This window comes from Lynx canadensis, chromosome A3 (genome assembly GCF_007474595.2).
Source record: "Lynx canadensis isolate LIC74 chromosome A3, mLynCan4.pri.v2, whole genome shotgun sequence".
NCBI lineage: Eukaryota > Metazoa > Chordata > Mammalia > Carnivora > Felidae > Lynx > Lynx canadensis.
The window spans coordinates 62,630,004-62,647,489 of NC_044305.1; the positions used below are offsets into that span (position 1 = coordinate 62,630,004).

At 42.0% G+C, this 17,486-nt stretch overlaps 1 protein-coding gene across 4 annotated transcripts in view; it reads right to left on the reverse strand.

Annotated features, from left to right (window-relative positions):
* THADA (THADA armadillo repeat containing) overlaps nucleotides 1-17,486 on the reverse strand; it is a 329,970-nt gene that overhangs the window by 69,969 nt on the left and 242,515 nt on the right. For all 4 annotated transcript variants that reach the window (XM_030310495.2, XM_030310494.2, XM_030310496.1 and 1 more), the window contains exon 31: nucleotides 8,207-8,301. In XM_030310495.2, the coding sequence (XP_030166355.1) occupies nucleotides 8,207-8,301 (95 nt within the window). The remainder of the gene's footprint in view (nucleotides 1-8,206; nucleotides 8,302-17,486) is intronic.

Below are 17,486 nucleotides of genomic sequence, written 5' to 3' on the forward strand. Positions count from 1 at the left end.
GACAAATATCCCAATATAAAATGGGCAAACGGATGGAACTAGAGGGTATTAAGCTAAGCAAAATTAGTCAGAGAAAGACAAATATCCTATGACTTCACTCATACGAGGACTTTAAGATACAAAACAGGTGAACATAAGGGAAGGGAAGCAAAAATAATATAAAAACAGGGAGGGGGACAAAACAGAAGAGACTCATAATATGGAGAACAAACTGAGGGTTACTGGAGGGGTTGTGGGAGGGGGGGATGGGCTAAATGGGGAAGGGGCACTAAGGAATCTACTCCTGAAATCATTGTTGCACTATATGCTAACTAACTTGGATGTAAATTAAAAAAATACATTAAATTTTAAAAAATGGGCAAAGAATCTGAATAGACATTTCCCTAAAGATGATAAACAAATGGCCAGTTAGCAGTAGAGAGTATGTTCAACATCACTAGCCTTTGATAAAGGAAATGCAAATCAAAAGCACAATGCAATATTGCTTCATGCCCACTGGGATGGCTATAATAAAAAGATGGATGATAACAAGTGCCATCAAGGATGTGGAGAAATTGAAACCCTCATACGTTGCTGGTAGGAGGAACGTAAACTGATGCAATCTCTTTGGAAACAGTTTGCCAATTCCTCAAAAAGTTCAACTTAGAGCTGGCATACGGCCCAGCAATTCTACTCCTAGGTCAATACTTAAGAGAACTGAAACCATACATCCCCACAAACACTTGTCCATGAATCATGACAGTATTGTTTATAACAGCCCAAAAATCCATCAACTAATGAATAAATAAAACATGGTATACTGATCCAATGGAATACTATTCTGCCATAAAAAAGAACAGTGTTGATTCATGATCCAAGATGGATGAACCTTGAAAACATTAAGAATCCAGACACAAAAGGCCACATGCTGTATGATTCCATTTATATGAAGTGTCCAGAATAAGTTTTCAAAAACAATTTGCTTACCTAATTTAATGGACACAGATTATCTGTGATGAGGGCTGTTGGAGTGAGCAATATAGGAATGCTGAGAAAAACTGAAATCACAGATGATCTGAGACCCCAGTTGCTCATTTGAACAGTATTTTACTCTTGGGGTGGAAATGTGGGTAAGAAGGTTTCATGACATAGCTCCGTTACAGGTCTAGACACTCGGCCCAACTCACGCTACTACGAGGCTCTTAATTTTGGTCATGGAAATGGGCACTGCACCAGGAACCAGGGAAGCTTGACTATTTCACTAACTAGCCGTGTGACCTTGGGCAAGTCACTTAATTGCTATAGTTTCCATTCCACCTACTGATTAAATGGTCTCAAAACTCTAAAATTCTAAGAACCGTGGGCCTATGTACTCAGCACCAAGGCTTGGAATTAACGAGGGGTAAACACCACATGAACCTAACAATCTAATAACACATCCTGTATTATTCTGACTTCCGAAAGGCAGCTAGAATCATCTGCTTATTTTAGGAGCTCGCTGTTCCCTGGGAAAGATACTTTTGGCAAAAGCAACCATTCAGATGACAGTTAAGTGTTTTGGAGAAAAGCAACTAATTTATTGACAACAAAGCCTGTTTTTTTTTCCTTGAAATTTCATAGCTGTAGGCCCAGAAATAAAAAGTCCCCAGAAGACTTTAAAAATATGTTCTCAATTCCCTTTTATCTCCCACCCAGAGCTGAGAGAACAGCACCAACTGTGTCATATTAAACACATCTGCATCCAACACCGATAAAAGTGCATGACCAAGGGAACAGATAAGAATTGTTTTCAATTTGTTCAGATGGGATTGGTTAAATTTAACCTAATTAGACCAAATAATCAAAGCAGGTGTTTGTAAGTTGCCAATGTTTTATACTCTGTAATTGTTTGGCTATATTTCCCAGGAACTTAAGTAAAGGAAGTTGGTATGTCATAAAAATCATTGACCTTATACTTATTCATGTCACACATATATTATTCACATTCCAGGTGGTACAAATACAAGGCATTGTGAATACTTGTCACAGATTTTAGCATTTGACCATCATCAACATCTAAGCTGGCCTTTGGAGTGCTTACATTACCTAACTTCCATTATATAAATACAAGCAGTAATAAATGAGAGCCTGTCTTCTAATCTTACATTGATCTACAAAGCACATTGACTTGGCATTTAGACTACTTAGGGATTCTGACTTCACTCTCATAAGCTGGTCACTTTTAAGGCATTTAGAGGAAAAATAATAACAATAAAAGTTACATTCTAGTAACACAAAATGCTTATTGCATTTGGCGGAATGATGAGATCTGAACTATAAATCTCAACTAACAAAGGAACCACAGAACGCAGTCACCAGCAGCCTGGAATTGGGAAGTGCTTCATGTAGTGGCCGTAGGTCCACTTGTGAAGGGAAAAAGGGCAGGTGGCTGCCTGGGAGCGGTCAAGCTTTCTCTTTCTAGTAACTGCTTGTGTCCCCGGTACACTCTCATGTTATTGCATATACTGCTGGCACAGGAGAGACAGAAATGAGGCAAGAAAATCCCCATGAAAGCCTATGATCTGGAAACTCCTATAGAGGGGATCCCTCTCTAAGGCCTCGGGGTTCTACAAGAGAGGAAGAGGAATGGGAAGACAAAACAACCAACAGGGTTCTAGGGCACTCCTCCCCAAGGTAGAGATTTTCCTAATTCTGGCCCCGATTGGGCTGCAGGGCCACAGCGTCGACGCCTGGAGAGCCAGGCTCTTCTGTCTCACTACACATGAGACACTTGGCCGGTTTTCTCTGTGCCTTAGGTTTCCTCACATCTAACACGAAGGACCACTAGTACCTCCCTTACTAATGCACACAAAACGCTTGGCACAGTGCTTGGCATGGCGGTAGGCGCTCAATAGCTGTTGGTCAAAAATTATGATGATCCCGGGGCACCTGGGTGGCTCAGTCGGTTTGAGCGTCTGACTTCAGCTCAAGTCATGATCTCACGGTTGAACCCGCGTCAAGCTCTGTGCTGACAGCTCGGAGCCTGGAGCTGCTTCGGATTCTGTGTCTCCCCCTCTCTCTACCCCTCCCCCGCTCACGCTCTGTGTCTCTCTGTCTCTCAATAATAAATACATGTTAAAAAAAATTTTTTTTTTTTAATTACGATGATCCCTATAAGGAAGAGGGTATTGAAAATGCTTCCTGAGGACAAGAGTATGCCGGATATCCTATATACATTTCAGGGGAGGGAACAGCCTTTTGAGATCACTTATACTCTGTGGAAGGAGGATGGAAAATGTCCAGCCTGAGAAGGAAAAACTGAAGGTGGGTTTCCAGTGAGAATGAAAGCTCTGTCTCCCATCCCTGCCCAGGCCTGCAAGGCAACCCCAAAGTGCTTGTGGCAGTTAGTCCTCTTCTTCCTCACCCCCCAGCTCCAACTGGAGACTATAATTTTCTTTCTAGCAGGAAACTGATGCATACGAATGATGACAGATGGATTCAGAAGAGGAAAAAGAATACAGGGGACAGAGCGTCCTTGTGGGTTTAAATCACGTTAGAACTCAAAACAAAACCCCCAGATCTGGAATTTTTAAAACCTAGTTAATGGCTGAGGAAACCTCAAAGGCTGGGGAAGCATGAAGATAAAAGTCTGAATCACACAAAACACATCATTATCTTAAGCTTTTCTAATCGTCTTCTCTGCCTTTCCCCCTCAATGTTTTTCTCATTGTTTATGCCCCAGCCCCTCAATGTGGTTCTGAGACACTTTAGAGATAGAAATAGCTTTCCAAGGTCACGTACAGAATAGTGTTTGAGAGGAGATGGACAGACCCTCCTCCAACCAAAAAAAGTTTCCCTGAAATTGATACTACTTCACTTCTTTCGGAATAATTAAGCACTTTCAAGATTCAGTTAGATTCATTTACTGCTGAAATGCAAGTACATACACCCATATGAATAAAACAGAATCATGGTGTGTAAGATTCATAAAATGGAAATAAGAGAAAGAAACTCCCATGATGGCACCATTCTAAGACAAGTGTTTTGAAGCACGGTGCTGCCTTTAACTTCAGTCTGGTTCTCTGCTCCCCACTCCCACCTCCTAGACCCCCAGTGCCGATGATCACAAGGTCTGGACAAATCCCCCTGACATTCCATTAATGGATTTTCAGTTACATTCTTTTTCAGCGACAATAGGAACTTGGTTCATAAGGGTCCTAAGAATTCTATGAGGACGAGGGCAAAGAAGGAAATGTCTCCTTGTCTTAAAAAACCACACAATGCCACTCTCTGTCTTACGTCCTTCAATAATCTCCTTTTGTCTACAGGGTCAAGTCCAAGCTCCTCAGACTGGCCTACGAGGTCCTTTGTGATTGAGTTCCTGCCTCTGTAGCCTCCCTTCCAGTCACACCTGCCTGGTCTTGAACTGATACTCTGGTCATTGTCCTAGCTCTTTGAAGGCTGTGCTGACTCGTGTCTCTGTGGCTTTGGCCATGGTCTTCCTTCTGTCTATGATGCCCACCTTTACCTTGACCATGCGGTTAATCTCTACTCACCCTCAAAATCAGCTCAACTGAAGTCTCCCCGCCTTCCCAAGAAAAAATGACCTTCCAGGGGCGCCTGGGTAGCTCAGCTGGTTGAGTGTCCGACTCTTGATTTAGGTCATGATCTCACAGTTCGTGGGATCGAGCCCCATGTCAGGCTCTGTGCTGCCAGCATGGAGCCTGCTTAGGATTCTCTCTCCCTCTCTCTCTCTCTCTCTCTCAAGCCCCACTTGTGTGTGCGTGCTCTCTCTCTCAAAATAAATTTAAAAGCTTAAAAAAAAAATGACTTTCCATTCTTTGGTGCTTCCAATGTATCCCACACACACTTCCTTTGTAATACCTGCAAACCCTACTGTGCCTACTTACAAGCCCAAATCATATGCATGTGTATCTCCAGCTACAGGTGCTCAATGAGTCTGATGCCAACATGTCACTTCTGATGAATAAAGAAATAAATGAACAACAACAAAAAATGACCCTTTTTTTGAATCAGTCAGAGGGCAGGAGCATCCTTAATCAAGTGGATTTCCTGACATTCTGTCCCAGGTATGCCATGCTTCAGTATTTTCCTAGGAAAGCAGGCATTTCTTCTTTCCCAAAGATGTTTAAAATAAGAGGAGAGCTGTGAATGTGAGGGGCTGCAGGGTACTGGATTAGATGCATGTTTCTAGCTAGTGATAATGATAATAATATTAACAGTAGCTAATATTTATTGAGCACTTATTCTGTGTGATGCAAAGCACATTCTATACATAGGAATTTATATATGTTAGTTGAAAACCAGTCTAAGATATAGATCCTGTTATCATCCCCAATTACAATTGAGAAAAACTGTCTCAGAGAGGTTCATTGACTTGCCTAAGGTCACAAAACTAGTAAACGGCAGAGCTGGGATTCAAATCCAGGGATATGGCTTCAGAGCCTAAATGATATACACCCTTACTCTCAGCTTCGTGAGCTAATAATGGAGGTAGATATGCATACATTTACAAACATACACATGATATAAACATAACATTTGAATCAGAAAATAAATTTACATCTGACTGATGCATGAATTTAAATAAGACTTTGTATCTTGATGACAATTGTTATTATTCTAAAAACTGAGGAAAACTCTGCATTTCTATCAGTTAATAACAAACCCTCATAGTTAGGGCCTGCTATGTACTTAGCTGGGGGACAAGGAATCTACAGCACGATCCATACTTTCAAGTTACTTGCAAGGTAACACTATAATGTCATGACATTATTTCAAAATCATATTGTAGTCTACTCATCCAAATAAGTGATCATCTTGTTTGGTGATATATTTAGCTGTAGCTCAAACTGCCTTTGGAAACAATTTATGAAACACATAAGAATAGATTTCATTACTTTAAGCTCATAGTTTGTTTTTATCCTAAACAGTGCCATCCACTTTAATTGCCATCACATTTGACATTTGGTTAGTTCTAAAAATCTAGTTCCATCCTCAAAGAAGGAAAATTTGTTAGTACTATTTGTGTGAATGTACTATAAGATTACATACATTCATACAGATAGACACAGACATGCACACGCATCTGTGGCTTATGTGGGCAAACACCAAAGGACTGGATAAAATCCTTACTTGTCTGTTAGGAATATAACATGAGCCATATATATAATTTTTTATGTTCCAGCAGCTACATTTTTTAAAGTAAAAGGAAACAGGTGAAATTAATTTTAACAATACATTTTATTTAGCCCAATATATCAAAAATATTATCATTCCAACATGTAATCAATATAAAAAAATTAACGAGAAATTTTACATTCTTTTTTTCATACTAACTCTTTGAAATGTGGTGTGTATTTTATTCTTACAAAACATTCCAATTTGGATGGACCACATCTCAAGTGCTCAGGAGTCCTGCCATATTGGGCAGTGCAGGATAAAATAGTTAGGGCTATGGCTTTCAGAACAGAATAAGGGCAAGAGTACCCACCCCCACGCATCTTACTCTGCAAAGTACCTGAAGAGGGATGATGCATCGATCCAAGTGCAATACTGTTGAGTAATAAACCACAGCTTGTGACCACATTTAACTGGGGTACAAATTCCAAATATGCAAGACTTTGGAGGGAAGGATGGCTCAAAAAGGCCAATGTCATCTTCCTGAAGGAGACCAGCCATCAATAAAGGGTGGGTGGTTGGAGAACAGAGTAGGGAATTCCAAAACATTCAAGGAATGTCCCTCCGGACAAGGAATAAAGGTACTAATACATCAAGAAAAACTTAGTCCAAATAAACTGATGATTACAGTCAACCACTCTAACGACTGGACTTGTTACTCGTGAGCAACTCTTTCACCGCCAAAGTCCTTTAGCTACCAAGCAGAGAAGTATCATAAAGCTATATGGAATTTGGAACTGAAATATAAAAATAGAGGAAACCCAAAAACAACTTATTTGGTAACACCCAATTTATAATCTCTGCACCCTAGTTCAAGTGTAAAATATGGTGGCGCAACCCTGGGATTTCCTACAGCGAAGGTGATCTATAACTTATTGTGCAAACCGGGACACTCGTAAGAGGAAAGGGGGGCACCATTAATAATTATGCTGGGACAAGAGGCATAAAGTAGGCCCGTTTTACAACTATAAAACTATATGATCCTATTCTACCAAACGGATACAACAGCTCCCCCTGTGCAGGGATGTGGAGCTGATGAAAGCCCAGGCAGGTTCTTCTTACCTCTGCATGGCCACAGGGGCTTTGTGGGCTAATATACATTGATCTGGGTGAGATGGTTTCGCACCTCCCCCTCAAGCAATTTAAATTGGTTTGAATTTGGGAACAGGGTTCCATATGGACAGAGCCGGACTCTGACAGCCTGAATATATTTACTGAAGACAAGAAATCATTGACAGACTAAATGTAACAGAGGAAAAGCCTGGCCTGCTTGTACTCAGAATGTGACTTTGTAATTGTAGCCTCTTTTAGACAGGCCTAATCAATTAGAAGAGGCTGATTTTAACCAGTTGCAGGCTCATTACCCTGCATTCCAGTTTGTGTTGATGAAAATCAGTTTCAGTCTGTGGCCTGGAACTCATGTACAGCACTTCCTGCAGCCTCTTATATAAACACATCAAAAAAAAATTTTTTTTTTTTTAATTTGGAGTTGCCCTTCTCCATTTTAGAAAACCACTCTGTGAATCATGATTAAAATAGAACAATTGTAATATGGATCTGGGGCCCCATACCAGGAAACATACTTGACCAAGGAACATACCTCAAGGCAGAGCTTAAAGCAGTGAAGGGCAAATTTGAGACAGAGTCTCAGGTATGCAGGCTCCAGGATCAAATGAGCCCAGCTCAGTAAGGTCCACGGAATGGAGCAGAATGGACTCTCAGTTACTGAAAATGACAAACTACCAAAGAAAATGCATGGAAGAGGAAAAAAGCCAAGGTGTCTGAAATACAGAGGGCATCTGAGTAGAGTCCAAACTCTTTCCTGAATGATCAAATTGAAAATAAATAGCAAACTTCTAACTAAACAAGGACAGGTTTCCTGAGAAGCTTCTATGAGGTAGCCATACGACGCTATGCTTAATTTTGATGTGTGGTTAGTTTTACAAAAGTAGAAGCTGGGGGAGTGTGTGGTACAACCACTCGAAACCCCACCTGTATTTCAAAGATCCGTAATTGTTCCAAAATATGATGTAACTATGAATCATACCTGGCTGGTTGCCTTTTGTGGGTTTGTCAAGGCAGCGAGTCAACAGGAAGAGAATATCAATATATACAGCTCTGGTCACCAAACATGGATTTTGCCTAGAAAGGTAAAGAACAGCAGATAAATTGATATTTTCTCTCCCCGAGGCCTGGGTCACAGAAGAGAAAAGGTATTTTGTAACAGGCATATCATGAGGCTTACGGAGTTACGGTGAATGCTAAAAAAGACAGATAATCACCAACGGTGAAGACACGTCAGTAAGTCAAGTGAGGAAATGAAATCCTAGAGCATATGGTGGAGGTTGGGGATACACATGTAAAGAACAGATAAAACTCTATGCTCTGGTTCCAAATAAAACAAACTGAAAACAAACAAAACCAATATCCTATCCTAGTTATTTGAAAACAAGGAGATTGGCAGAGGGAATTAATTCTATTATTTTCCTCTTAAGTGGACAGATCTGGGGGAAAAATCATTGGTTACGAGTATCACTGACTTAGCATTTTGGAGAAGGAGAACTGCAATCACATAGGACAAACCATACCTATGGACTTAAAATAACCAGCTGAAAAACAAACACACAGAAGGGCTAACAAACACTGCGACAGACATTCCTTTCCCAATAAATGGAATTTTTTCTTCTTTCAATATGTGGAGTTCACTTTACTCTTTGAATCACATGCTGGAAAAAAGTGGGCCTGGATTTAGGGGTCTGGATTAAAAAAAAAAAAAAAAGGAAAAATGAAGACTTTCTTTTGAGAACAGTGCTGAAGGTCTCCTGGCTCTGAGCCTCAGTTCAGACTGACCATGAAAAGGGCCCCAACCTCCTTGGTTGTACTAATAATTCAGCCTAAGTAGTAAAACAGTAGGGACAGATCTGGGTTTGAATCCTGGCTTTGCTGCTTACTCCTGTGACCTGAATCACATTCCTGACCTGTACAACGGGAACCCTAATCACCACAGAGTGAGTCACTGTGAGCTTCCGAGGTGGCACAGCGACCAGAACACCGCCTCGCTGCCTGGTCATGGCACATGCTCCATCGGTGCTTGTTCCCGCCTGGTTCTGCTCCCAACCTAAGATCATGGCATGGCACAGGGATGCTGCCAGTGAGATTCCATACACTTGGCCCCTAAACCCATCCTTCTCATTCCTTGCATTTTAACAGTTTTACCATTTCCCTACTCTGTCCCAAAATGCCCGTATTCTAGGCTGGCAGATGAAAAGCAAGTCAGATACTTATGATTTAAAACAAAACTATCTTGTGTCAAGGTCTCTCTGTTGCTGACCCGCCTCATTTCTGTCCTACTGACTTGCTTCCTCTATAGTATCTGCTCGCTCTGACTCTTACCCTACCATGACCCGTGGCTTATATGTATACCCTACATTTGGCCTAATTTCATACCTGCACCTAGCTACTTTTTTTAATGAGCTTTAAAAAATAGGTAACATGTGCACGTGGCATAAAATAATTCAGCATAAAAGGGCATGTGGTGAAAATTAAGTTCTTTTCCAACCACTGCCCTCTACTCATATTTTGCTCCTTGGAGTCAACCACTATTACTAATTTTCAGTATGTCCTTGCAGGGACATTCTGTTCATTTATAAGCATCTATCTATAGTTACCCACTTGTTTATTTTTACAGAAATAGTGGTTTTACTATATGCTAAGTTCTAGGTATTACTTTTTTTCACTTCTATATTTTGGATATCATTCCATTTAAAAACAGAGATTTGCCTCATTTTTAAAATGGTTGTAGACTGCTCCCTGTCAGAGGGTACCAATCCCCTTTTGGAATAACGCAGATTGTTTAAGATACTTGGCTAAAACAAGGAAGAATATATGTACATCAATTTTGTAAATATAAATCAGTACTCAGGGGAGAAATTCTAGAAGCTGAATAGATCAATCAAGGTATTTGCACATTTAAATTTTGATGGATTTTTTGACAAGATGCTCTCCCAAAAGATATACCAATTTACACTTTCACCAACAGCATGTAAGAATTCTAGTCTCCCACAACCTGACCAACACAGTGCACTATTAAACTTTTTGACTTTTGCCAGTGTGAAAAACAAGATCTCATCATTTGAAGTTGCAATTATTTTCTTATAAGTGAGATTGATCATCATTTCATATGCTTTTCAAAAAGATACTTGAATTGCCTTTTCTATGTAATGTTTTCAACTCCCCTGTCCGTTATGTTGTGGGTCTTTTCCTTATTGGTTCATAGGAGCTCTTTGTATATTAAGGAAATCTACTTTTTGTCACATGTGTTACAAATGTTTTTGCAGTTTATCATTTGTCTTTTAACTTTATATTTTTTTTTGCAATTTAATGTTCAATTCTATGCAGCCAAATATATTAGTATTTTTATTATGCCTCCTGGGTTTTACACTTTTATATAAATTTATACAAAATTTTTTAATTGTCCCACATTTTCTTATAGTACTTTACAGTTCCATTTTTTGTTGTTGTTGCTTAAAACTTTTATCTTTTTGGATTTTTCTCCCTAATCCTCCCCCTATCTTTTGTTTCTATCTCATTTTCCCCAGTTCTCTTAATTCTAATTTCCTGTCTTTATTCTTCTACTCCCTGTGAAAGGCCCAGCTTATGAAAACTTCTTTGATGGTATAATTTGCAATTCTAGTGTTGCCACTGTTTAACAGGTAGGACTTCCCTCTGCCAAAAAAAGGGACACTGAAGAAAGAAAGTGAGAAGAGCCAATGCTGGGGTTAATGAATCATTAGATAGGTAGCACAGGGCTGAGTAAGTGGCCTGCAGGTAGCAGATGGAATCCCCTCAAAGCACTAGCTTTGAGCTAAGTCCTGGGAAGTGAGGTATATGAGATGATTTCTGACCTCAGAGAATTCTGTCCAGTTATGGAGGCAAAATAACGGCAAAACTTTGGGACAGGATGTAAGGAGTTAAGAGAAAGAACATCAAGGTGGACTGGAGAAATGAAAAAGGTTTATGAAGATGTAATTCCAACCAGGCTGTGAAAGATGGGAAGAATTTAGCTAGACAAAGTTGACAGGGAAGGGCATTCTAAGAGGCGGCAACAGACGTGGGAAGGAATTAGTCTGGCTTGTCCACAGACCTGGGAAGATCAGGGTGGGAAGATTAGAGAATGTGCTGAAAAGTAGGAACAAGAATAAGGCAGGCTGGGCTTTCAGGACACAGGATACTTCATTCCAACTGGGTGCTTCTTAGTATAAAAATGCACTGCCTGTTCCCATATGGCCTTAGAGTCATAGCTTTTCATCCTGGATGTTTTCCTGTTGGTGGAGCCATACAGAACCATAAAGGGAAATTTCTGGAAAGCTGGTTTGATTTTCAACTCTGATGAGGAGCCTAGTTTCCATGATATTTTTAGCTAAGTTAATGTATTTTTTTAAAATTTCTAAATGAGTAGAGGAAAGGTAGGCAGTCTTTAGGGCTCCATGCCTGGTTGAAGTGCTCTGTATCTTTTTTGGACCTGGCACTGGTTGTCGACCTTGCTGGACTCTTGGGACACTTCCGGGACCACTCTGCCCCCATAAACAGAGAGGCTCTGGGCCAGGTCTGACACAGTCAACGAGACTGTGGGGGACTCCCTCAAATGCTGCTGCTTTGGATTCCAGGAAACGGAGGGTCGGGGCCACAAAGGAGTCCATCCTTGGCTTTTCCTCTGAGACGGAATCAGAGAAAATTCTGGCTTAGAGTCCACTGTTCTTGGCTCTACCCTCAAGGATAGCCATGGCCACAGCCTCAGCCACAATCACAGCCACATAATATCCCTGTCTGGAGTTAGAGTTGGGCCTCACTCTGAACTGGCTTCTAGGTCAGGAAAATAATTGTGTTGTCTTTTTCTTTCTCTCACTATTACTTGGTATTTATTCGGACTTGGGAATGGTACACTGAGAGTTCAGGGGGAGCCAGAGGTTGTTCTCGGTCTGTGAAGCCACTTTGATGATGGGAATAAAATCCCAGGGAACAGCAAGCCAGCTGGACAGGAAACCAACCCACAGGGTTTTTGGTGGGCTTGGGGATTTTTTTCTACTCCCAATGGAAAATCCTGGCATGGGGTATGGTATAATAGAGATTTAGAGTGTTCAAAAAAAAAAAAAAAATCAGAAATGGTCAGGGTCTAACAGATGGGCTGAAAGACGGCAGAACGGAGGCTGTGGAAGGAGCAGCAGGACCCGGGTACTAGGAGGACCAAGTTTACATATATAAAATCGAACAAAGGGCTTGTTAAGAATCTCACTTTCTTCTATTTTTTTAAACATTTGTCCCTTGACAAATAACCACCTGAGAACCTGATTAATCCATTTCTGCCTTGGAAATCTCTGCACTTCATTAAACCTCCTGCCCTCTCTCCTGGAAATTGGGGGGAGGCAGAACGCAGGTCGGAGAGAGTAGGGCTCCCCAGACACGTCCACAATGGCCCCAGTGTCTAGAGGACAGCAGGAGTTCCTGGGAAGTCTGAGATAAATTATTCACTTCTCCTGTCCCTTCCGGAATCCCGGTGGCTACAGAGGTTCTTAACTGAGGGCCATTCATTCGGAAAACATTAACTGAGAGGCTACTGAGAGCTCTCAGTAGTGCCAGGGTTTGGAAATATGAAGATAAAATGATTCCAGTGACATAGTCACTGCCCTCAAGGAACTTAGAGTCCTGAATAGTGTTCTCAATTGTAGGTTATGACCCATTTTGTTGATTATGAAATCAACATTCATATGAGTGGTGACCAGCATAACAGAGAGAAAAGAAGGGAGGGGAAGGAGAAGAGGAAGGAGGGAGGGGAAACAGAGAGGATTTGGGGCAACAGAGGGAGGGAGAGGAGGAGGATAAGAGGGACAGAGAGGGAGGAAAAGAAGAAGGGAAGGAGGGAGGGAGGGAAAGGGAAGAGGAAAATATAATCAGAGTTCATCAAGGTGCACTATTTCCTTCACTTGTTTCCATAAAGTCCTTGCCCGGGATCAGTTTTTAATAATTACCTTTGGTGTTAGAAGTCAATAATTTATGAAATGCAATTATTTTAAATAAAAACATTGATTGATTTGTTCTCCTTTTTCGCTTCCAGGTAATAAACCACCCCGCATTATACTGAATGGATTCAACAGGGTTATGCTTGGTATCCAAGTGATGGTGGATATGTTGAAAGCAAACATTCCTGAAACTAAATATGCTACAACTTGAATAAATTTCCTCTCTGTTGCATTTTTTTAACAGACTGTTCATGTCTTATATAAATATTATCACAATCTCAAACTATGCAAGAATTCATGTGTGTATACATATATACACACATAGATACAGCACACATACACATTAGGTCATATGTAAAATTATCTGTTCAAGTGATTGTCAAAAAATCTTGAAAGCCACTAGTTTAGTGGGAGAAACAAACAACCAATCATATTAGAGTATGAGGGGTGGCCCAAAAGAAGGGTTTGACAGAGTAAAAATTAAGGATGGTTGAAGAGGGACCTGCCTAGTCCTCCTGGGTGAGTCAGGAAGTGACTTGGCAAAAAGCTGGAGAATGAGAAGCCTGGGATACAGAACATGGGCAGAGTGACCCCAGCAGAAGAAGCAGCATGTCCAAAGACACATGACATGTTTGGAGAATAATGAGAAATGCAAAGGAAACATGGGAGGGGAAGACAACAGGAAATCATAGAGGATGAGTGAAACACCCAATGGGAGAGCTTAGGAGTGACCTTTCAGAACTCAAAAGCCCCAAAGGGTTGAAGCTGCCGGTGGGACCCCACCAGCCCAATCCATGCTGGAAAGCTGAGATCCCCACTCACTAGTGTGAAGCTTTGGTGGGCCCCCTAGAAGGGACAGACAGTTCACTTTGGGCATACTACACTCTCCCAGAAGCATTCACTGTCATCTTCAGAGGGCTGGAAATAGCTGTTATGGCTGTAGACTGCTAGTGTCTGTTAAGGTCTCTAAGTCAAATGACTGTATCTGGACTTCAACAGAGTCAGGGTCTGAGATCACTCTAATATCAGGGAACTACTCCCCCAGAAGCCTAATCAGACTCATGACTTAACCTCATTAATCTAGAAACATTTACTGAGTACCATGGGGGATATCCTACTTGGGACAGAAAGGGAGGGAGAAGAGAAGTTCTGATCTTGCAGAGCTTATGGTATAAAAAACAATCAGAGGGAATGTCATGGAGGAGGGGGTCTGGAGACACGGAAGGATTTGGCTCGGGAAGGGGAAGAAGGAATCCAGGGAGGAGAGCTCACTGGAGCAGATACAATGGTGAGAACATGCCTGCCACATGCAGGGACAAATGAAGGCCAGAAAGTCAGACAGGTGCAGGTGACAAGCATGACGGCCTTAAAATGACTCTGGAGCTCGAGGTCCTAGTAGGGGCTCATCACAACCCACTGCGGGCTCTAATGCTGGCCCCTACACAGCCTCACTCCTACTCAGACGGCTTCCGCTCTCAACCACAATGCCAAAAAGCACTAGCAGCCTCTTACCATGGAGCCAGCCAGGGTGTTAATGAAGTAATATCCCAGGGACCACCATCAGCCCAAATAGGCTGGAAAGAAGAAAACCAGAAAAAGTAGGTGGGGAGCAAGGGGAGAGAAGGCAGGTGAGAAGTGGGGGGAGGGGCAAGAGAAGAATAATGAGGGAGAGGAGGTGGTAGGAGAGGGAGAGGGGGAAAAGAGTCTAGAAATCCTCCCATATCCTGCTACAATCTCCCCAGTGACATATGTCCAGCCACACCATGTCCTTTATTGAAAGTTCACTTCAAAGCCTGTCCTCCAAGAAAACCTTCCCTAATTAACCATCAGAAAACAGTCTCCAAGGACAATCCAAATGGGCGACTGACACAGTGTTTTGCTGACCATCCTTTGGTCTCCCAGAGATCCCGCTGGCCATCTTTGCAAACCTAGGCAGTCATGTCTCTGCATTGGTAGCTGCCCACAGACCAGAGTTGCCTCTCCTTACATTTGGATATAAAAGGAAGAGCTGTTATGGGTTAGGAGCCAGGAGGTACTTCTTTGATGCAGGCCACATTAAGTCATATAAATGTGGAAGTGTAAATTAAATAAAAAAGAACCCCTCTCTCCCTGCTGATTTCCATTTTTTACCACAGCCCCAGCCAAGCAACCATCACATGGCATTCTTGGAGGAACAATAGTGGATTTGTTTAAACCAAGATGCCAAATGGTCATGAATTGCAGAATGTATATTTTTAAACAAGTTATTTTCCCCCACTGTAACATCCAGAATTTAGATCTGTATGCAGGGCCAGCTGGCAGCAGCACGCAGGATCTGGCTGGCTACCAGGGCTGCTCGTTTACCTTGCCCTCCCCTGAGGGGGTGTGACGGCTGAGCTGCATTTTTATGGTACGCTCCAGCTTCCATCCAGCCTTCCTTGGTCGGAGCTTTGCAAGTGTTATACTCACACCCACACGTAGAGGCTGCCCTGTAGCCCTCCTACTTGAATTTTCCTTTTAAAGTGAAGCCATCTTCATGCCCTGCTCTGGTGGTTGACCAACTTATAGGGAATTGACCGAGCTGCCATGCCCAAAGCAAGAGACCAGGAGCTGTGAGCCCCCAGCTTCCAGCATTGCGCTGCACAAGCACATGGGGCTTCCCCTGGAAAAGCAGCTTTTGTTCCAGGGAATGGAATCTGTGAAAACAGGGCCCCAACCACTTTACCAGGGTTCTGGGTAGGCACTCCACAAGGCACAGGCAGTCTGTCGAAGGCACCAGGGCACTGCGTAGGTCAGGGCCCAGGCCACAGCTGCCTCTGCTTCCCTGGCAAAACTGCTGCTCAAGAGGAAGCCCGCAATCTCAAGGCCAAGGCTTTGCCCTTTTCCCTCCATTAAGGCTCAACCTGCCTTTTCAGAGGACCCCCAGGGAGCCTCCCACACCCCCCAGAGGCCCTCATATTTTTCCATCTTCTATTAGGCATCTTTTTCTCATTAATGTACTAACACTCAAGTTATGTGCAGAGAATGAGGAAAAAGAGACCTTGTGTGGGCTTGGGATTGTTCAAAGCCTGGGGAAATCGTTTTAGAGGGTGTATGTTTTTTATTCCTTTTATGAGAGATGCATGTTTCCCCCCCTCTGTGACTTGTTTAAAAGTAAAGTTTAATATGCTGCCAGAGAAATTGCTGGTTAATAACTTAATAAGCTATGTGCTAGGAATTATGGGAAAAAAGTAGTATCCAAGAAAACTTTATTGTACAGTTTGGGGCTTGGAGGATATATAGCTTCAGTTATTATAGAAAATGTTAACAGAAGTCCCTTTTCTTTTCAACCCTACCTTCTCCCCAGGATTATTAAAAAGGATAATAAGTAAGGTGAATAAAAACTTCAAGAAGCTGCATGAGAAGTCTGTATGTAGATCACAAGGTGAGAATTTCCAACAGCACAGTCAACAGAACTATGTTAACGTGCACTTGGCAAAGCACGCACTTGGAAATGATCCCTGGTAATAATAGTAATGATGATAATCATAATATCAACTACCTTTTATTAAAAGTTTTGTCTTCAAAAAATACTTCTACTTTATAAGATTCTTAAGAGGGAAGAAAAAAATAGGCGTTATTATTCCCATTTTTTACAGATCAACAAAGTAGCTCATATAGCTCAAGTGACCTGCCCAAGATTAAGGCAAAACTAAGAATAGAATCAAGGTTTTTTAGACAAATTATATCTATGTGTCCCAAACACAATCAGATGAAAAGTGAGACACCATGCCAAACAAGGAGAGTATTTTGGTTTGCAGCCACAGGCTGTGGTGTTGTGTCCTGTATCCAGTCTGGTGAAAAGCCAGGCTCCAGGCACAGCCGTTCCTGTAAGGGCCAACAGAAAGGCCCATTTTCAACCTGGCTGATTATGTTGATAAAGACTTAATTATCTGACAATAGATGTTTCCTCTATTTGCTCAGCTCTTCTGTACGTTCATGCCCATTTCTCACACATCCTTCCTTGCCCTCATCGGTTTCCCACCATCATGTTACAGCTTCCCCCTTTACAGATAAAAAAGGAGTCCCAAACAAAATGGCTAGCCCCGCGTGGTTGGTTAGAACTGAACAGGGACCAGAACCCAGACCTGCTAACCTCGAGTATACTCTGCCTCTACTCAACTTCACAAAGTGCATACGCAGGTTAGAGACTTTTCCGTTCCCCAAGTCCCTCTCAACGTGGACCCTCCCTGTGGTCACCCAGAAACACAGGGGCTTTGGGTTCAGGCAGGGAGCCCTGGAATAAGTACCCCAAACTGCTTGGGAAATGTTATTTCTAGGGGTGTGCGGGCC